This window comes from Mirounga angustirostris, unplaced genomic scaffold (assembly GCF_029215605.1).
Source record: "Mirounga angustirostris isolate CCGP_5_RB_7025 unplaced genomic scaffold, mMirAng1.0.hap1 SCAF_5, whole genome shotgun sequence".
NCBI lineage: Eukaryota > Metazoa > Chordata > Mammalia > Carnivora > Phocidae > Mirounga > Mirounga angustirostris.
The window spans coordinates 37534573-37557693 of NW_026991713.1; the positions used below are offsets into that span (position 1 = coordinate 37534573).

Here is a 23121-nt window from a genome sequence, read left to right on the forward strand (position 1 = left end):
CATTGCTGAGACAGAGATATGCACCTCATCCTCCATTAATTGGGCCTCACTAAAAAGCTTCTGCAAAACACCAACGATACAGGCCATACACCACCATCTTCTCCCAGGGCTTCAATCTGAACTCTCAAAGTGCTTTCAACAGCTTTCCCATTTATTAAGATTTTATTTACAGTTTAGGTCCATATGCTTAGAGACAAATATTTATTGCCAGAGATTTGTACTGGTAGTTAGTAGAGTCAGTCACAGTCTTTGGAAGAGAATATTTTGTCTATAGCAGATAGGATATAAACTTGGTAGGCCCATTGCTCTGATTCCGATTTAGGATTCCCTTAAGGAGTACAGAAAAAATTTTACCTGCCTAACCAGAGTTTTGATTGTCAAAAAAAAAAAAAATTATTAAAGTTTTCACTGGTGCCATAAGCCTCTCCTAGTTTTTAAAATGCCAATGTATCTGGGGGCCTGGGTGGCTCAGTTGGTTGAGCGACTGCCTTCAGCTCAGGTCATGATCCTGAAGTCCCTGGATTGAGTCCCGCATCGGGGTCCCTGCTTGGCGAGGAGCCTGCTTCTCCCTCTAACCCTCCCCCCTCTCATGTATTCTCTCTCTCTCATTCTCTCTGTCTCAAATAAATAAATAAATCTTTAAAAAAAAATGCCAATGTATCTGTTTAAATTACTATTAAAAAAAATCGATCATCCAGGTATTTTGTCACCTAACTGGTATAATTTTAACTAAATCAAACAGCAAATCTTGTAGTTTGCCCTTCTTTCACCTTATTGTTTTAATTTCGCCATGTTTCCATCCTCAGTGTTAGTATGTTTAGAAGTGGTTGGGAAAACGCTGACTGCTTTTCCATATGGGCTGAGTATTTTAAACTCAAAAGTAATATATAACACAGTTCTCTACAATATCAAAGTTTCAGATTTTTTGTCTAGTTTGTGGACAAACTCTTAAAAATCTGTGAACAACATAATCATTTACCAGAATTTTATGTCATCTGTAAATGAAGTTCATTATTATAGTGGATAAAATATTAATCAGCATTAAAATGATGCCATAAAGGGAGGGATACAGCTTTCTATGTTGGCTCCACAAGTAATATTTACATGCCAAATTATGATTTCAACAACTGAGTCATTAAAAAGGAAAGCATCAAAGTATGTCTTGGCAACATTTAAGGGACAGAAGCCAAACAAATGTCCTATGGGGGTAAAAATATCAAAAGCCACTTTCGTATATGTCCTCCAGGTACAATCCATAAAGCATCCGTGATTAACTGACAGTTAAGAACTGAAAAAATGATACAACTTGAGAGATAACTGTCTCACCAAAAGTGTGCAATGGTTCCAACTTACGACTTTTTGCCTTTAGGATGGTGTGAAAGCGATATGTGTTCAGGAGAAACTATACATCAAATCTTGAATTTTGGTCTTTTCCCAGGCTAGCAGTATGCAGTACACAATCCTTTCTTGTGATACTGAGATGCTTCTTGTCTTATGGTATTATTTCTCTCGCATTTTTTTCTTATTTTGTAATATTCCAAGCATCATTTATTCATAGTGGATAGGGATGATCTGTAAATCTTCTTTGTCCTTATATCTTGAAAATGTATTTATTTTGTCAAATTTGATTGATAGATTAACTATATGTAGAGTTACTATTTAAAATCCTTTCCCACTCAAATTTGATAGCATTTTCCACTGTCTTTTAAATTTTTTTTTAATTTAAATTCAATTAATTAACATATAGTGTATTATTAGTTTCAGAGGTAGAGTTCAGTGATTCAACAGTCTTCTATAACATCCAGTGTTCACTAAACCCCTTCCCTCCTTAATGTCCATCACCCAGTTACCCCATCGCCCAAGCCCCCTCCACTCCAGCAACCCTTACTTTGTTTCCTATGATTAAGAGTTTATGATTATGGTTTGCCTCCCTCTCTGATTTCACCTTGTTTTATTTTTCCCTCCCTTCTCCTATGATCCTATGCTTTTGTTTCTTAAATTCCACATATGAGAGAGATCATATGATAATTGTTTTTCTCTGACTGACTTATTTTGTTTATCCTCTAGTTCCATCCACATCGTTGCAAATGGCAAGATTTCATTTTTCTGATGGTTGAGTAGTATTCCACTGTGTGTGTGCATATATATATATATATATATATATATATATATATATATATACACACCACATCTTTATCCATTCATCTGTTGATGGACATCTGGGCTCTTTCCATAATTCGTCTATTGTTGACATTGATGCTATAAACATTGGGGTGTAGGTGCCCCTTCAGATCACTACATTTGTATCCTTGGGGTAGATATCTAGTAGTGCAATTGCTAGGTCATAGGGTAGCTCTATTTTCAACTTTTTGAGGACTCCCCCATACTATATTCCAGAGTGGCTACAACCAGCTTGCATTACCACCAACAGTGTAGGAGGGTTCCCCTTTCTCTGCATCCCAGCCGACATTAGTTATTTCCTGACTTGTTAATTTTAGTCATTCTGACTGGTGTGAGGTAGTATCTCACTGTGGTTTTGATTTGTATTTCCCTGATGCCGAGTGATGTTGAACACTCTTTCAAGTGTCTGTTGGCCATTTGTCTTCTTTGGAGAAATGTCTGTTCATGTCTTCTGCCCATTTCTTGATTGGATTTTTAGTTCTTTGGTATTTAGTTTGATAAGTTCTTTATAGATTTTGGATACTAGCCTTTTATCTGAATAGACATTTGCAAATATGTTCTCCCATTCTGTTGGTTGTCTTTTGGGTCTGTCAACTGTTTTATTTGCTGTGTAGAAGTTTTTTATCTTGATGAAGTCCCAGTGTTCATTTTTGCCTTTGTTTCCCTTCCCTTTGGAGACGTGTCTAGCAAAAAGTTTCTGCGACCAAGGTCACAGAGGTTACTGCCTGGGTTCTCCTCTAGGATTTTGATGGATTCCTGTCTCACATTTAGGTCTTTCATCCATTTTGAGTCTATTTTTGTATATGGTATAAAAAATGGTCCAGTTTCATTCTTCTGCATGTGGCTATCCAATTTTCCCAACACCATTTGTTGAAGAGACTGTCTTTTTTCCACTGGATATTCTTTCTTGCTTTGTCGAAGATTAGTTGATCGTAGGGTTGAAGGTCAATTTCTGGGTTCTCTGTTCTGTTCCATTGATCTATGTGTCTGTTTTTGTGCCAGTACCACACTGTCTTGATGATTACAGCTTTGTAATAGAGCTTGAAGGGGGTACTCTCATTTTTGTGTATATTTTAATGGATTTGAAAGATTCTATGACTTTAGTGGGTTGAATTACACAGATTTTTCAATTATGTTTTTAAGTATTTTAATTTTAGAAGTATTAGTTTAAATCAAGCACCTTCATAAGATGCAGGATCCAGTCTTTGGTAGGAGATTGCCTCTGCAGTGGGAAGAAGAATGCTTCTTCATTCCCTCTGATATTGGAGTCATCTAGGAAACTGTTAGATTCCACATTATCATCATATTCATATTTGTACTCAGGAAAATATTCAGCAATTTTACAACTATTTAAAACCAGTAGTCATTTAATGCTGGGTAGAAGTGAAATTACATGGCATCTTTGCTGAATACACACTTTATGGAAATATATTCAATCCTGAAGAAATCACTCCTAAAAATAGCAAACAAAATAGCTAACCTGGAAAACAAACAGTGAAACTTTGGTTCGAATAACCTGCCAAAGGGCAAACAATGAACACTGCTCTAGGATTTAAGTGCCGTATTTTAACAGTTCCCAAGGATACTAGTTGGATTATTTAGCAAAATGAAACTTAAACTACAAGTGAAAGAATGAAACCAGGGATACTAATTTGTTCCCTGGAGGTGTCTTTGCATGAAAGCCTGACCACAACAGTGAAAGAGAACCAAGTAAGAAGGACCACATTAGCTCCTAGTAATTTGGGCTCATAAGGCCTGAATTAGCAGATTTCAGACCCAGTTTTTTTAAGGACACTTTGAACTTCCACTGAAGTATCCCAAGTGTCTGGCTAGATGCCAGGCTCTCAAACATTAATCAACTTTTCAAATAGATATGATTATTACTTAATAGTTACAGAAGGCCCTTACATGTGTTGAGATCTGCAAGGATAAGATGCTCTTAAATTTATAAAAGCTATTCTAGAACTGTTTTCTTATGATGAGAACAGAAAAGAACATACAGTTTCCTGAAATGTGTTTAATGTAGTAATTTTAATAGAATTTGTTTGATTTAGTCTTATGTAAGGTAATGCACTTGTCATATTTTACTTTAAGAAACTGGAAAGACACAGATTTTCACACTATATAAAAACAACATTCAGTCTATTTTTAGTTATTACAAATGAGAGTCCCGTGAATTAAGACCCTCAAATCCTACTTCAAAAACTCAAAGTGGAATCCAACATTCAGAATTGACAATTGAGAATCCTGGTGAGAGTCCTGGAAAGCATTTACAAATAAAGTAAGGTTTGGCCCTTTAATAAATGTTGGTTATGTCATCAATAAAACCAATAAAAATATGTATGTAAAAACATACACATTAATTATCAATGTTAAGCAATTTTGCTAGGAGGTGAGAAAAATCCAGTAAAGAATGTTAGTTCAAAACTCTCTAACAAATGCCAACATAAAGAAGACAAACCTGATATGAATTGAGGTATTAACTTCCTTATTAGACATAAATATATGATAGAGTTAATCATTTAATTCATATAAAGGGAGACGTTCACTTCAAGAAGGCTTTAAGGCTGACAGGTGTCCTATTACGTGCTGTAAGTACTCCAAGACCTAGTGACAAAATTCCTGTTGGAAACTATTGATTCTAGCATGCTTTTTTTTTTTTTCAATTTTGTCATTTTACTGCCTACCTTCTGCCTGCCTCATTCTCTGATTACATACAGTGAAAAGGATGTCAGTAGAAACATATTAAAGCATATATTTAAATAGGTTGACACTTGTCTTTTTGTTCTAAAAATAAAAGAGAGAACCAAGAACTTTGACTGATTATAAAAGCCTTGCATATGTAATCTCCATATTTTGATTAGCTGTCTCTGCCAGAAATGCAGGTGAATATTAGAAGTAATCTCCTACAGGCAAGAAATTAAAAGTTCATGCAACCAGAACCACCTTTTGCCAACACACCAAAATACATGAAGTGTAAATTTCAATTTCAGGTTATCACAAAATTCACAGTAGGTTAAAAATAAGATAATATTATGATAGCACACAAAGCCACTTATTCTAAAATATTATATAAAGAAGTTCTTTCCTTTTACTCAAATACTATTACATTGTCACACACACAAAGCTGACATGACAAGAAGCGTTAAGCTATTTTGTTTTCGCTGAAGGTTAAGTATGACTTTCAAAGAAGGTGACCATCTTCAAATTATAGGAAGGAGAACTAAACTTTGATTCTGCACACTCTGATTCCACTGAATTATTTTTAAACATTGTCTTTCATTTAAACTTCAGTTTGCTCTATTCCATTTAAAAGTTATTCTGGGTTTGGTTCTGGAAAAGATGGAATAAATATGTTCCATCTTATCACTTTTACTAATTGCAATGAAAAACTCTGGCTAAAAAACCAGATCGATGACTCTATTAAAATTATAAGAACTCGAGACACAACCCTCTTTTTTGTTTGTTTCTTTGGAGGTTTTGGGTTTTGCTGTCATTATGGTTTGTTTCTTTCTTTGTTTTGCCTCCTATAAACTCTGGCCTGGGTGCTAGAGTAGACCAAAAGGTGCAACTGCCAATAAGTGCAGACAGAAAAGCCCTAAGAAATGTCTGCCTTTATAGAGGCCCAGGGAAAGGACAGAGGATCTGGGAAATAATCCTTTTCATTTTACCTCCCTGCTCCAGGTGAACACCAACAAAGAAGCAGTGCCCTTCTTCCTTCCTACAGAGCTGTAGCAACCATATTGACTCTCAGCACCCTGCTCCAAGTGAATGCCAGCAAGGGTCCTTCCCCTTCTCCACTACTGGTGTACAGCCTGTGGGATGAAACCCTGAGGGACCCCCCGCCCCAAACACATGCACACACCCTAAGGGAGCCTAGAAAGATTCAGAGCCATTTGCGCTGCTGCCCCCTCCCCCCCAAGAGCAGCTATCCAGTCCCTGAGTAGATCCCTAATTTGCTCTGCTCTACACTAAGCAAGTGCTACCAAAGAGACAGTCTCATCCTCTGCCCAGGGATGCTGTGCACGTACAACATGCAGTATTGACCCCTGATAAGAAGACAGGGAACACAAAGCCCCAACTTTTTACCCAAAAGAACAGCAATGGGGATCCTTGGAAATCAGAAAGTGAAGAGTAGATTATGGAGAGGAAGGAGCTGGAGAGAAAGGGATATTTTAAATCTGTGTATGAGCCTACCCCAGATTCGTGCATGCATGAATCCAACCAGATTCAGCACAGTGTAGATTCTGAACACTTAACTCAAGTTTCAGATTGGCCTCTAGGAGAGACACAAGTGAGATGGACCAAAATAGCACTGCAAAGACTGAAAATCAAATTGACATTGGAACCACAGTTCACAAAAAGTGAGTAAGGACAGGTGGTCTGTTCTTAACTAAAATAAGTAATCACAAGAACACAAATCCAGATGATTTAAACAGGATCCAGAATCTCATAATGTAATACTCAAAATATCTAGGATAAAAATCTAAAGTTACTGGACATAAAAGGAATCAGGAAAACCTAAACATCTCTTAAGAAAAAAGACCATCAATCAATAGATGCCAATGCGAAGATGACCCAAATATTAGAATGATCAGACAAAAATTTTAATGCAGCTATTATAATGGTGGCAGAAGGATAAAACTTTCCTGGATTCCTCATTGCTCCTATAAAAACCTCTAGCCTCCTGAGAATTTTCAAATACCATGAGAATTTGATCTATTGCTGTTTGCCAGGTTAATGGCTCTGATCTGAAAGGATAATAAAACTTTTCTAATTTCCCTGGGAAGGCAAAATTATTAAAGTCTGGACTAGACTAGATCCCTAGGTTAAACTCACAGTGTGCTGGGGAGACTGGCTCAGTAGCTTCCTAGGTATTTACATGTCAAAAAAAAGATGAAGCCTCAGAACTTGGAAACATTTCTAAATTTTAAGAGTTGAGACACACAGGGCTATCTGGCTCCTGGAGAGATTTTATTTACATATCAAAGAGTTGGAATTTGGAATAAGGCCCTTATGTTTGGAAGGAGACCTTCTGATGAGGGGTGGAAGATGAATGTCTCCTTGCTCTTCATAAGCCGACAAAAATTATCTTCCTCATCTCTCATCTATGAAGTGTCTGGCACTTATGTGCGACCGAAGGCTAGAACCTAAGAGGGCAATGACACACTAATTATCAAGAAATCTGTCTTTGACCCATAACACCTCATTTGCACATTCAGTATAAAATTAACAAAAGATGAGTCTTAAAAACTCAACAATAGCCATGGCGCAAGAAGAATGGGCAAACATTCTTGGAATAAAAGGAAACACAGAAGTTTTCAGTAAAGAAACAGAAGCTACAAAAAAAGAATGAAATGACTTAAAAGATAGGAGATGGGGTATAGGAGTGGAATGAAGAACAGGCAAAAAGAAAACTAATAAACTGATAAGCATAAATATATAAATAATTTGTTTAAATGTAAATGATCTAAAAACATCAGTTAAAAGATAAAGATTGTCAGATTGGATAAAAATAAAAATAAGACCCAACTGTATGCTATCTACAAGAAGTCCATAGGAAGCATAATAATCTAGATGATGGATCTGTATGGATCCATAATGATCCAAATGAAAGGATGGCAAAAAATAAATGATTCAAATGCTATTCAAAAAAAAAAAAAATGGAATGGCTATGTGATTACCACACATAACTAACTTCAGAACAAAGAAAATTACTATAGATGTTTTAAAAAAATCACCCAGGGGCGCCTGGGTGGCTCAGTTGTTAAGCGTCTGCCTTCAGCTCAGGTCATGATCCCGGGGTCCTGGGATCGAGTTCCGCATCGGGCTCCCTGCTCTGCGGGAAGCCTGCTTCTCCCTTCTCTCACTCCCGCTGCTTGTGTTCCCTCTCTCGCTGTGTGTCTTTCTGTCAAATAAATAAATAAAATCTTTAAAAAAAAATCAATACATTGTAACCAAGTAAAGTTTATCCCAGTGATGCAAGGCTGAACATTTGAAAATTAATTAATGCAATTCATGTATTAAAAGGCTTAAAAAAACACATGATCATATCAATAAAAGTATAAAAAGCATTTGGCAAAATTCAGCATTCATTCAAGATTTTTTAAAATATCTCATCAAATTAGGAACAGATTGAACATCTTAACTTGATAAAGTTTATCTACAGAAACACCTACAGGAAACAACATTCTTAATGGTAAGGTACTGAATGTTTTTACCCTAAGATCAGAAACAAGACAAGGGTGTCGGTTCTCACCACTGTTATTCCATATCATACTGCAAGTTTAAGCCAGTTCAAGAAGGCAAGAAAAAGGAATAAAAGGCATTTAGACTGAAAAGAAAGCAATGAAACTATCTCTATTCACAGACAACATGATTTTCTATATAGGAAATCTCAAGAATCTATAAAAAAATGCATTACCAGTTCAAGGAAGTCAATAGTATTTCTATCCACTAGCAATGAATATTTAGAAACTAAAACTTAAGATTGTATTTACAATAGTTTAAAAATTAAATACTTAAGTACAAATCTGTATACTAAAAAGTGTAAAATGTTGATGAAACATATCAAAAAAGACCTAAAGAAATGGAGGTACATATAAAATTATTGGATTAGAAGATTCAGTATGGATCAGATATCAATTTTTCCCAAAAGAATCTATAGATTTAATCAGTCCCAATAAAAATCCATTGTAACTACAAAAGGTTCATTTGAAATATATATGGAAAAGTTAAGAAACTAGAACATCCAAAACAATTCTGAAAAAGAAGAGCAAATGTGGATACTATTCAACTTTAAGGCATTCCATGAAGCTATAGTATCAAGACAGAATAGTATTGGTAAAAAGATAAACATGTAGAATAATGAAACAGAAGAGATACTCTAGAAATAGATCCACTCAGATACTGTCAGCTGATTTGGACAAAGGTGCAAAGGAAATGCAAAGGAGAAATGCAGTCTTTGCAATAATTGATTCTTGGAACCATCGACATCTATATTAAAAAATAATAATAATCCTCAACTTACATCTTGCACCATACACACACATGAGAACTCAAAATATAAATATAAACTGATATAAAATGTAAAACAATAAAGCAAATGTAAAGCATGAAACTATAAAATTCTTAGGTCAAAACAAAGGAGAAATATTTATGACCTTGGGTTAGGAAAGAGTTCTAAGATATAACGCCCAAATTATGATCTGTCAAAGAAAAAAATTAGTGAATTTGATTTCATCATTATGAAAAATACTTCTGCTCTGTTAAGGACACTTTTAAGAGAGTAAAAAGACTAGTCACAGACTGGAAGACAATATTTGCAAATCATGTATCAGATAAAGGACTCTCAAAACTGAAGAATAAGAAAACAACCCAATTTTCAAAGAATGGGCAGAATATTTCAACAGGTATTTTACAAAAGAAGATACGTGGATGAGACATAAGCATGTCAAAAGATGCTCAACATCATTAAGTCATTATGGAAAAGTAAATTAAAAGTAATGCAATACCATTACACATCTAATAGCATGGTTTAAATAAAGAATAATGATAACACCAAGTGTGGATGAAGATGGGAAGAAACAGAAACCCTCAAACACTGCTGGTGAGAATGTAAAATTGTGCAGCCACCGAGAAAACAGTTTGACAGTTTCTTATAAACTTAAACATACACTTACCATATAACCCAGCCAACTCACTATAGATATTTATCCTGGAAAAATAAAAACAAATTTTGCCCCAAAACCTGTACATGAATGTATATAACAGAATTATTTAAAGTTGTTTCAAACTAGAAACAATCCAAATATCCTTCAGTGAGTGAATGGATACAGAAACTGGTTAGTACATCCACAAGTGGAATACTACATAGCAATATAAACGGACAAATTATGATACACACAAAAACTTGGATGGATCTCGAATGTATTTTCCTAAATGAAATAACCCAGTCTCAAAATGTTACATAACTGTATCAGTCCATTTATATGACATTCTAGAAAAGCAAAAGCAGAAACAGAAAAATCAGAAGTCACCAGGGATGGGGAGGGTCAGAATACAAAGGTCAATGTTATGGGAGAAATCTTTGGCAGTGTTGACATTTTTCTGTGTCCTATCTGTGGTGATGGTACCAAGAATCTATACAAGTATAAAAACTCATAGTTCTGTACAATAAAATGGGTTTTACTCTATGTAAGTATACAAATTAAAAACATTATCAAAGAAACCTCTTCTGGGGACTTTGTGACAATGTATTTACATTGGAAGAAAATTCTCAGGATTTAAGAGTACAATAAAATGTTTAAATCTCACACCAGTTAAAGACGATATGCAAACCAGGTTATTAAGCAAGAGAAAATCAAGAAGCTAGAGGCAACCAAGTAGCAAGGATCAAAAAACAAAAGTATATAAGCTCTCCTATAAATAACACATATGTGTAGCTTCTTAAAATTCCTCCCTACCACCCAGACACAGATCAGGGAGTGAGGAGAATAGGAGGATTTACACAAGAGGAAGTGAGGTGAGAGAGATATGAGAGTAACCTAGCCTCTACATCAAATGAAGGGTATGGTAATTTTCCAGGTACACTGACTTAACCTCAATAATTGACTTCAGTTCAGCTCTGTCTCTAAATACTACTGGGAACAGAAAATCCATATTCATCAATACCTCTTCGATAGCACCTGCAGAAATCCTGTGACCTGCAACATTTATCACGTCATCAACTCGAGACATAACATATAAATAGCCTTCTTCATCCATGTAACCAGCATCCATGGTGTCATAGTATCCCTGAAAATAAGAACCGATAATGTCTAATTAGCATGTATTGATTGCTAGGTAATGCAATCATTTAAGTTTGGTATAATATAAAATCTGATAGAAATGGATTTACTGCATACATTTGACTTTTTTCATTACTAGGCTATGGAATTAAACTCCTTTTGATTTTGATAACTTACTAGAATCTCTTTGCTCCACTAATAGCCAGGACTAAATTTAAGCATTCTTATATATATTCAAGTTAAATGTTTGAGAGCTGTGAAGTTTATGAACTCAATTTTTTTTTAATGGAGAAGTAATAGTTCAATATTTCCAATATACTTTGCTATTGCAAAGTAATTCTTCGATAGATTTCTCCTTTAATTATATTAATTTTTGAAAGCTTTAAAGCTCTCTATAAATAATTACAAAATAGAGCGCTAGTTTATTAACATGAATCTGGATTAGACTCTAGCTTCCATGAAATATAATAATAGGGGTGAAATTTAATTTTTGATCAACTCAAAGTAGCAGCACATCTTCACTGGTCCAGAAATCACAATAGAAATGAAGAATCAAGAAGAATAAGTTGAAAGAAATACTACTTCTAATGCTTTTCAGTTATCTTGATACTTATGTTAATAAGCATGGGCTCTAGGAACAATCCAGATGAGTCACTATTTGTGCTTCTTATTCTTTCTGAGACTCAGTGTGCTCATCTGTTAAACAGGGTAGTGGATTATACCCTATAAGGCTTCTGTGAAGCATAAACGAGATAGTGTATCTAAAGAGGGCAGACCCTGGCCCATCATAAGCCCTCAGTAATTGGCAGCTCTTACTGCAATTTCTACTGGAGAGAAAACCTAGAGTACAGTTAAAGAGCATGGACCGTGGAACCAGCCATTATGAGTTCCATTTTCAGCTCCATCATTTCTAAACTACAGGCAAGTTACTCAACCCTTCTGTGCTGTGATTAAGCCCTTAGATGAGAAGTTTGAAGTCAGGGTAACAAGGCAAGAATATATAGAGAGAGTCACTCCACATAGTTTAACCATAAACTGAGACTCTGAAGGAACTTTCACTGTTAAAGGTGATCATGTTAAAACCACAGGCACACCTTATTTGCCATTGTCAGGTGTAATTAATCATATCAGTACTCTGATGATTTAACGGTGGCCCATGGGGCGGATAGATTGGGCTGACCCGGAGTCAACTCTACTGACAAATCTTCCTGGCCACACTCCATCCATCCGGGGCCTGTTTAATCTCAGCTACTGAGGTCATTTAACTCCAAGATCTCTTTCTAAAGGAAGCTATTTTAAATCTTGTCATTTGTCTGCTTGATTAGATTACCTGTCCTTCACTCACAAATAATAAAGATAAAAGGTTAAACACTGAAACTTGTTTTTGTTTTTAAATGAAATTCTGATCTTTTTTTTTTTTTTTTTTCACCTACTGCATGATGAGAACCAAGAATCTCCCGGAAAGAAATAGAAGTCAAAGGACAGCAGCAATATGATGGTGGGACCTGATGTGTATTATCAGTAAAGTGCTGTTATGAACACAAAACACATCTTGGTGATGTGGAGAAACAGGTAAATGACAAGACAAAAACAGTTTTTGTCATCCAGGTGACTGGAGTTTGTGCTACAGGAACATCATGTCTAGCATGTATCTGTATTTTAAAATGGGAATTTAAAATAAAAAGCCAAGAGAACATTCAGGAACAAATGTCAAAAATAGGTAAGGGAATGGAAAAATACAACTGTGGGCAATCCAAATGAACTTTGCTCACATAGCCAGCTGTAGAGGAGATTAAGGGGTCCCAGTGACAGGGTACAATTCTGATCAGGTGCTCTCAGTCTGCAGAGGGATCCATGCAGGAAAGAACAGAGATAGCCCTCCCCAAAAGTCTTTAATTTAATAAAAACTTTCCTGATATTGAGGGCTGCTAAAATTCAGGAAAATGTGCTAAGAGAAACAGAAATGTCTATGTCCAGAGACTGAAAAATAAATATAAAAATGACTTATTTCGATCATTGTGGTGTGGGCATTCTTATTTCTGAGATCTAGAACTTAGTCCAGATAAACTTTAAAAGTTGTATTGTATCTATGATTCCAGGACTGAGTGCTCAATTTAATAGGCAAGAACTACAAAGAAGTACTTTGGAAGGTTTAAAGAAAGTATAATAAAGTTCTTACAGGAAATTTTTCAAAGTATAAATGCTTGAATGCTTCCTGATTCTTCCAGAGTCCTGAAAAAGCCCCAGGGGGTAATGGCAACCTTATATAAAAACAGAGCAGTTAGAATTACTATCAAAGTGGTAATATAGATTGATTAGAATAATTTTCTAGCAAGTCAAATCCCACATTGAAATATAACCCCTAAATCTACTGGACAGATCATGTCTAATTGAGGCTGAAGTAGCTGACCATGACACGGCAGCATCATCGAGGGATGACTGTAGTTTCTAGAAAGGGCACAAAAGGCATATATAGCTGGCATTCAAATAGATATTAGCAGCAATCACTGCTTCAATAAGAAGCATAACATCTGCAAAAAGGAACCACAAATGCATCACTGAATTACTTTTTAGGACAAATATCCTTCTACCATAGGCAAATAATTTTTTTTTTTGAAGTTCCAAGGTCCCAACTGCCACCTCTGCCCATCTCTGTGTGACAAAATGCTCCAAGTCAACATTCCAGGAACAATCTTTTATCTTCACAATCAATCTGCATCAGGGAATTCCCTCTCACTACGCCCTCTTGTATTCTTCCTTTTCGTGACCATCCCAATCTATGTGATTTCTCATCTGATGAACACATGGAGATACTTGAGAATATAAAATGTAAGATAGGATATACCCTTCTTTCCAACTAATTTGCTCTTACATTTCTTGCTTTCCTCCATAGTATCGAACAGGTGTTATACACATGGCAAGGGCTTTATCTTTATCTGTCTGTCTTGATACAGGTAAAGGAACAATTGTTTTCTGGACACAAGAACATTTTCAGATGTTTTACAGTTTGGAAATTCCGATACTGTAAAACTTACAGATTTTCAAAAACCTTCCCTCTCCAGGCTCACGTAATAAAAAATACGAAGTGAAGCAGTGACTTCACAGTACTGATTCTGAGAAAACTGAAAACAAAGTAGACATGGCTACTGCCCACATGAGGCAACATCCCACATCTTCCACCCCGACATTAGGCCTCCAAGGCTCTGAACTGTAGTCTCACGTTCTGTCAGGCAGAAAGTGCTGTTACAGGTGGGATCAGCAGCCCAGCTCCACCATCCCCAGCCTCCCGGTAGGTCCTCCCCTTGAGAGGTCTTCATTTTGTACTATTTTATGATGGAGGAAAAAATGCAACATCTGCATTTCTGGACCTCATGTAATTGCATAGAATGCATATGAAAGCAATTTGTAAAGAGAACAACAGAGATTCTGCTGTTGTTACTATTGCTGTTCATCACTAAACCTGCGCGAAGTCACTAGGCTGAGGCAGATGATCCCTTTGGGTCCTTGTAACTGACTTTGCTAGGTATATAATTTCACTTTATCAGTTTGTTTTTATTGTTAATATTTTACAAACAAGTGTAAATCATTGGTAATTAAACATGGAAATAAAATAGGAATATGGCAGCCACCAAAACACATTCAGTTCAGCATCCTTTTCAGGATGCTGAGGATAAAGAGGTGAAGAGGACACCAAGAAGGGATGGTAGATGGTAAATCAAAAGCCAATCCGGGCCAGAAGTGGTAACATTAATGATTGAAGCTGACTATATGTAAAATAAAAGACCTCGACCATAATCTCAGTGGAGATGGATTCTGTTCACATATTAAATAAGTAATTTTCAGTTGTTTTCTCCCCCCAAATATATCCTGATATATAATCCTTTCTGTTTTTCATCGTGATATTTTTAAACCATACTCTAAGAAAAACAAAAAGTAACTACAATAATAAATGGCAACTGACACTCAGGCAACTTTGGGGACATCAGAGAGTGCTGGGGTCTGAGGCAAATTAGAATGTGGATGCCATGTCTAATGAAAGCAACTTTTTCTTAGCTCCATTTGATTGTTAGTATACAGAAATGCCCATCCAAATCCTGAAACACTTACATTGCCCATATTAAAAACTATGCATATAGAAGGACCTACTGTTCAGTAAGCTTCTCTTTCATTTTATATAAATTTTGATCCCCCCAGCAGTAGATACACCTAAGTATTTGCACTAATAATCCAAATGAATTAGTACTTTGGGTACTGCATGCAATCTGAGTTTCCCGGTGGCCTAGTATGTACCTGATTCAGTCAGTGTGTGTACATGGGATGGAGAGTGCAGCATTTTCTGGTAAGGGTGTTACTAGAGAGAAAAGGAACATGTTATACTTCCCAGAAGTTGGTTACATCTGCAACCTCTGTCCTTAAAAAGAAGATGCCCTGATAATTTGGGTTTTCTCTTACTTCCTGAGAGAACTATGGTACAACAATTAGTAACAGATAGATTATATTCTTATAATTAATTAAAGCTTAGAGAGTTAAAGAATAGGTAGCCATCCTCCAGGGGGGAAAAAATTAACGAACTTTAAGGACATGGGCTTTTTCAGCTGTTGCACAATATTTTAAACACCTGCTTAAATTTTTTGAAGAACAGGGACAGTAGGGATTTTTATACAATTTCTCACTCCTATGAGAAGGGTCTGCATAAATTTGTATAGACCTATAGACCCTGAGAATTAAGAATAACATGCCAAGGATATGATCCAGGGACAGTGCATGAACTGGAAGGAAAAATTCAAGGCCAAATGCTATTTTTCTTTAAGGACCAAAGAAATAAGATCAGTAAACAAAAACAAAAGAAAATCAAATGTTTGAGAACTAGGAAAAAATAGTATCTTAGGAGCCACTCCAGTAGAATTTTAATAATGACTGAGTGTTCAACAAGGTCATAAAAGCACAGATTTTGTTTGAAAGCGATTCAATAGAGGTCAGGGAACTTAGTGATTAAGATACTTTATTCTCAGGATTGCCATTTCAGTGGTGTGGAGCAGACAGAAACAGGAGTGATTAAAAAGTAAACAGGAAGTAAGAAAGTGGAGGCAGGAAGTTAGACTACACTTTTTAAAAGTTTGTGGATGACTGGAAGAAAAGATATGTCATTGATTTAAGGAAGAGAAGCAGGCTGATTTAAGATGGGGACGATGTGAACAGAAGCAGCCAGTGAGGGGGCAATGAAGATATGAAAGTTAGAGAAGAAAATACCAGAGGAATTATGTTTTTATTCATTCATTCATGTATGCATACATGCATGTGTGCACTAACTCATGTATTTATTTTCTTCAATCAATATTTGTTGGATGCTTGGTATTCCTCAGTCACTGTGTTAGACATTAATGATACAAAGATTTAAATTCCGGTCTCAGACACATGAAGATCCTGGCATAATGGTACTATAAGAAACTTAGTATTTTTATAATATAGATAAGGAGAAAGATTGTCATGAATGATGTCTATTCCATTAAGTTAATGAAATAACATAAAGATGTGTGTCAGGCAAGTTTTATAGCGGGTCCTTAGACTCTGTACCGGCAGGAGCTCTTGGAAGGGAAAGTTTTATCCCTGAAACTAAGCCCATAACTAAAAGCCAAGGGGTGGATCTGCTGGAAATGGCATCTGTGCCTCCTGATCATTTTTGAGATGTCCCAGAAAACTACTTCAATATCCCCAAATCTAATTGAGGAACGGGCTGGAGAGCAAGATAGGAGATTGCAATTAGTACTTAGTAGGATAACATGAGGGAATGCTATGTGTTCTTCACTAATAAAGTCTGATACATTTTAAAAATTCAGATGTTGCAATTTCAATATTAGAAAGAGAGTCTAAAAAAGGAACCTTGAAAGATGCCATATAATGGTCCTAAAGAAAAGCAGGAAGAGAGGCTTCCAGAATTGGGAGTATGAAATAAAACAGGAGCAGCAATAAGCTCCAGAGAGAAGTTAGGTGTATATAAGCTGGAGCAGATTTTTTTTTTAAACAGAATTCCAAATTAACATTTTTCTTGTTGAATATCCTAATAATTATCCTATTCCTTCTGGTAAAATGGATGCCCCGGGGATAATATCTATCCTACTGTCTACCTCACAGAGATGTTACAGAAAATGAAAACTGTTTTCTGTAGTTATAATAACATGAAGATACATTAGATTGGCAGAAGGAGGGGAAGACTTGAAAATACTGAGACATGGGCTGGTTAGCGTCTGTACTCCTCCTTCAAATCCAAGATAAAATGTTACCATTCTGTGATACCTTCCCCATCTCTTTCAAGCAGAGTGAAAGGGAAGTTTTGTTGCAACCTGTCCAACTGTGAATGAAGAGTTACCCTTGGAGAATGTCTTTCCTCAGAGACCAATCTTAAGGGGAAACAGAAATAACAGAAGTGATCCCGTGTGTGTGTGTGTGTGTGTGTGTGCGCGCGTGCGCACACAACCCCGCTGATGGGGAAGCATGGGAGTGCTGAGAAATCCTTAAACAGATAAGAAGGGAATGCTCATCACTGTAGAAGAGGACATTCCGGATCACTCTGGAATGTGAAATTCTTCTATGTCTCCATTCCCAGATACAGGATGGTCTGTATTTACTGTTCCATTAGGAATCCCCATGGTAACAGAAGTAAATTGAAGCTATAACTCCTGTTCCCTAGAGAACTGTGGGATTAGATCCCAACTTTGCCCTCCCAGCATTTCCTATGGAGTCTGTAGGCTTTACTTGAGATTTTTCATATAAGGCTACTTTTTGTCTCCCCACAAAGGGACTGATTAGGCCATAATTTCTTTCTCTCTAGACAGACAAAAGACTAGGTTATAAATGTGATCTCTAGCTGTGTCACTACGAAAGATGTTTAGATACCCATGCCTAAAATGAGGATAATATCTGTCCCACTGTCCACCTCCCAGTGATGTCGTAAGGCTAATAAAAGATCATACTAAAATCTGCGTATGATAGTTAGAAAGGAACATGATTACAATTATGTGTCATCCTTAGTTTTACTCAAAGGATACAATGAAGAAAAGAAAGCTGTCCTGACCCTTTCCCAAAACAGCAGCAAAGTGACTAAATCACTCCTGCGAAGCTATAAAGATGTGAACAAACACCTTTAGGGGACAGGAGTTCAATATCTGGAGGCTGAGAAATTGGCAGGCACCAGAGTAGAAGCCACCAGGACCCTGCCCTATAGCTCCCTCCTACCCTGCCACTGCCTGCAGGGCACCCCAACCCCCCCACCCCTCCACCTCCACCCCCCCGGCACACAGCAAGAGTCAGACAAGCCCCACTTCCAGTAACAACAACTGGATCTGGTCCAAGAAAAATGCAGGCCCATAAAAGAGGACTTATTATTTTTTTCTTTTTTTAAAAAACTGAATACAGTGGAAAGATTTATTAGTCAGTACAAGTTGGTTTTGATCAACTATTGCCTACTTGTGACAGTAGCCAGAGACCTATGGCTTTAATAACAGTGAGCAGTGTGGTACTGAGGAAGGCAATTGCAGCTAAAATGTTCTTTCATGCCCTGCTCTGTGTTGCTTGGAAATTACTGGCCGTTTTACTTCTGCACTTTAGAGCTCTGGATGCAATTGCAGGACACCTCCCACAATTCATGAACATTCTGCATTCATAGCAATTCAGACACTATAACTTTCCCACTAAATTAACTGCCTGGAGTAGGTTTCAAAATCAAAGGATTTTGCTAACATCCACAAAGATGCGTAGTTTCTCTTCTACTAGAAAGGCTAATCCTATGAATGCAGAGAATCTACAAAAGCTGTAGGATTCATGTTTATTACATCTTAGGGTCTATGGTAGTTTAGGAATCACTTAAATGTCTCCGTTCCAGTGAAGGGATCCCCAGGAGAGCAAAACAGTGATTTCTAAAAAGCATTAACAAAGAAGTGGAAAAAATGAAGCAGAGCTAGAGTTTTCTGTTCAACATTTCCACATACCACTATTTCTCATTTTAGGTGAATCGTCTTAATATGATAAAATGAATCATTACATTTAATATCTCGAAAACGGTGGAAATATGATTATAGCTTCAGATTTTAAAGAAACTGTCAGAGAAAGATGGTTTCCAATGTTATTATTTATCCTATTCATAACAGATTTTATAGTGAAAGAAGCAGCTATAGCAGTACTTACAAAAGCAAACAAATTTGGGGTTAAAACAATGAGTCATTTTTTTACTGACTTACTTTAATATAGTTTAAGCCCCATACATTTCAAATATTCCATGCCGACTTTCCCCATATTCTTGTAATTATACTCCAAGTACGATTAGTGAACATAAATAACATTAGGGAATACTGCTCTTTCAAACTGCTCCTACTTAGTTACCATACAAGATAATAAAGAAAAGCATGGATATGAATAATTGAGAGTGGACATCTATCTCTGGCCAGGGGTCACTCTCAGGGGTGGCTTTTGATGCCATCTCAGTTTCAAGTCCTCCATGGGCCCTAATTATTCTTATTACCAGTGGCCTTACCCCATATGTGTGCACAAATAATAAAACATAACAATACACCATAGAAACTAGAATTTTTCTGGAAGAAAAGTTATAATTTTGCTTTTAAAATTATTTGGCAAGAAGCCACACATTTAGTTTACGATTGGCTCTTATTTCTCAGCAGTCACTGTATATATTCAGAAACTGTGCAGAATGAGAAAATAAGACCTAAACGTTGTTTGCAAATGAACTGAAAAATTTATGAAGACTAAATTGACGGAGCGCCTGGGTGGCTCAGTCATTAAGCGTCTGCCTTCGGCTCAGGTCATGCTCCCGGGGTCCTGGGATCGAGCCCCACATCAGGCTCCCTGCTCCGCAGGAAGCCTGCTTCTCCCTCTCCCACTCCCCCTGCTTGTGTTCCCTCTCTCGCTGTGTCTCTCTCTGTCAAATAAATAATAAAATCTTAAAAAAAAAGACTAAATTGACCATGAAGTTGTTACGATGTTAAATTTCAAAGATATTTAATTAAATATGTATTAACTTTTGTTGTAAGTTTTTTCAAATTTGAATTTTAAGACTTTTTCAAATTTCTTAAAATTTAGAGTCTCAGATATTTTGTATATCTGATATAATCCCTTTTACAGTCCACCAAGGTTTTTTGGGGGGACCCATGTGGCCAATCTCTAGAAAGAAGCCTGCTTTCAGATCACAGACCTTTTTTAGAATGTGGTCTGCGGGGAAAAAAATTATTATCTCTCAAATTACATACTATTTTTTTTTAAAACCAGAATAATCTTATCTCAAAAAGCTGTGCTTTTTTCTTCCCCTTAATTCAATTAAACATATTTATTATGAGCTCTTAAAAAGCATTCATTGACCATTTCACATTCTGGATGAATGATGTATCCCCTCAAGGTACAAAGAACAGCTATGGGTCTTATGGATAGATGTTAAACGTGAAAACATCCTTCGCATACTGCCGCTGAGATGCACAAATAATTTTGACGTTGATGGGTTAGGGTGGAAAGGCCACTGGAGAAGTGGGTTTCCAAAGGAAATCCTTGATCTCCCAGATAAAAACGAGATCCTAAAATAAGGTTTCAAGAACTATTTTTTTTTAAAGAGGAGATCTTAGTGGGAACATTTTTTTCCTGTTTTTTCTACTTTACCTTTTGAATATATAATATATATAACATTTTCAAACATCTAGTTTCACTATTAGCTCAAGGAAAGAATCAGACTCCACTGCATGTCATAACATATTATACCTTCAAATAATTCACATAGAAATTTCAGAATCCCAGATCATTACAATAAAATTCCCTGTTCAGGAATGCAGAGGGAAGGAAATAATTCTGAACTGGTGACAATTTAAATAAAATGCTTTAAGGCAATAGTTATGTTACTCTTAAGTACTAGAAGTCACATCAATGGCTTCAAGAAAAAATATAGTTTATGTGGGCTGTTGCTATATTTTATTATTTTTTAATGGAAGTAGGGCAAAGCCACCAATAATTAGAATGATAGAGCACATGAAGGGTATAAAACTGCTAGATCAAACACTACCCCTAGGATCGTACATGAGTTGCTTTATGAAATAGATAGACTCACTTATAGTTAGGAGGTTATATAAAAAATGTATGCTGCTAGAGTGCTTTTAAAGGCTCTCAAAAACCATGTGCTTCCCTAAGTAAGCTAAACAACCACTAACAATCTTGTTCAGATTACTAATTTCTTAGAACGCCATCCCCCCATCCCTACCATTTTCCCCCAAGAGGTCAGATTTCAACCAGCTCTATGTTAACATGCATTCTGGCTCAGAATAATATGAATATAAATGGTATATTCAGTATTTAATTTTTCCATCTTGCCAACAAGATGTCTTAAAATTTAAACTTGAAAAAAGCAATATAGTGCTTTTATGTTTAGGGATAGCATGAGAATCTGAGAATTGTATCATAAAGTGTATCTGCTCTGTTAGCTTTTTGTAACGTTAAAGTATTTTGACCTGAAGAAATACATTCTTTTTTAAGTTACTGTTTTTCATTTAATTTTCACAGAATTTTAAATGTTTTATTAACCTGAGATAATTTTTTCTAGCTCCATCCCTGTTGTTGTAAGTGCCAAGATCTCGTACTTTTTTATTGCTGAGTATAGTCCATCGTATAAATATACCACATTTTCCTTTTTTTTTCCCCTCAGATCTAGGGTTCAGGTTTGGGTTCGGGTTAGGTTTAGGGACTGGTGAGGGTATGTGTTTGGTATCCTGCAGTTCAGAGACCTAACCTGAGACAATTTCGTACCTCAGGTTAGGTCTCTGACCTGAGACAGGATGCCAAGTCATAAGAATTCTTTTCTTTTATTATTTCATTTTATTTTATTTTTTAAGGAAGCTCCACACCCAGCTTGGAGCCCAATGAGGGGCTTGAACTCACAAGCCTGAGATCAAGACCTGAGCTGAGACCAAGAGTCAGATGCTCAACCGACTGAGCTACCCAGGAGCCCCAAGAATTCTTTTATTTTTACAATTTTTTTCCAAGAATTTTTTTAAATAAATGGGAAAACAAAGCTTTTTTCAGGCCTGACATACAATGTTCTTTATTTATAGCAGCTCCTTCTGCCAAATTCTACTACTAAACCATATCATATCAATGTCATGCTAATCAGAGGCACTAAAGTGACCTGTATCAATTATTAAAATGTCACATCCTATTTCCCCCCCAACTTAATCAACTTCCATTTCAGCTTCCACTAGCATAACAATTTTAAAGTATGGATTTAATCAAAGCAAATTTTAGTATTTCCCTTCAAATTTTGACACTTTTGCTTACAAATGAACAAGGTTGAAAAACATTAGCAAGGAATTGTACTTGCTGAGTCAGGCATTTTATATTATGCTACTATTTGACCTAGTAATCACACTTTCAGAAATTATGCAACACTATAGTGATTATCAGAAAAGAAGAAAAGACAACACAAAGAAAGATGTTCAATACAGCATTATTTATAATCATAAATATTCGAAAAAGACTAAGAGTTCTAGGATGGGACAAACATTTTTAGAGGCAGAGTTAAAGTGAACAATGCTCGTGAGACAAGTTTAAGGAAAAACAGCAATACAGAATAAGCTGAATTGTTTCAGAAATCTAAAATGCTTGCCAAAAGGAAAAAGTCCTATATACTATAAAATTAATGTTGTATTGCTAAAGGGTGGGAGTATAGAATCTTTATAGACTTCCTTATATTTCTGGCATTTAAGTTAAATTGATCACCTACACATTACTTGTATCATCAAAAAATTATTTAAAATGGAAGATTTATCTTTAAAAAAAAATCATATCTAAATTTGTTCTACTTTAGGGGGCTTCCATGTTTATTTATTTTTAAAATTTAAATTCAATTAGCCAACATATAGTACATCATTAGTTTTTGATGTAGTGTTCAGTGATTCATTAGTTGCATAACATCCAGTGCTCATCAGATCACATGCCCTCCTTAATGGGGCCTCCATGTTTAATGACAAGAGTTGGCACTGTGTATCCTCAAACAATGCACGAGCTTATTTTGTAACCCCCTCCCTAGGACTATCATCACAAACACTCCATTTTTTTCTTAATATTATATATCAATTCTTGCTCTCTTAAATAGTAGCATTGCAAATCT

General features: G+C 36.0%; 1 protein-coding gene and 1 long non-coding RNA gene across 5 annotated transcripts in view; both read right to left on the reverse strand.

The window, feature by feature from the left end:
* Positions 1–23121, reverse strand: part of ACSS3 (acyl-CoA synthetase short chain family member 3) — a 140667-nt gene that overhangs the window by 6234 nt on the left and 111312 nt on the right. For 3 of the 4 annotated variants that reach the window (XR_006790593.3, XM_045872902.3, XM_045872901.3), the window contains 2 exons: positions 13150–13231; positions 10855–10977 (listed from right to left, as the gene is read on the reverse strand). Coding sequence is in view for 3 of the 4 variants with exons in the window: in XM_045872902.3 (XP_045728858.1) it covers positions 10855–10977; positions 13150–13231 (205 nt within the window). In the remaining variant the exon portion in view is untranslated. Of the gene's footprint in view, positions 1–3530; positions 8090–10854; positions 10978–13149; positions 13232–23121 lie in introns of those variants that run through there. The other variant, XM_054506900.2, reaches the window with a different exon arrangement.
* On the reverse strand, positions 15785–23121 carry LOC135364404 (uncharacterized). The gene is made up of 2 exons (XR_010411425.1): positions 21788–23121; positions 15785–21739 (listed from the first exon to the last, which is right to left on the reverse strand). It is a non-coding gene; the product is annotated as an uncharacterized LOC135364404 (long non-coding RNA).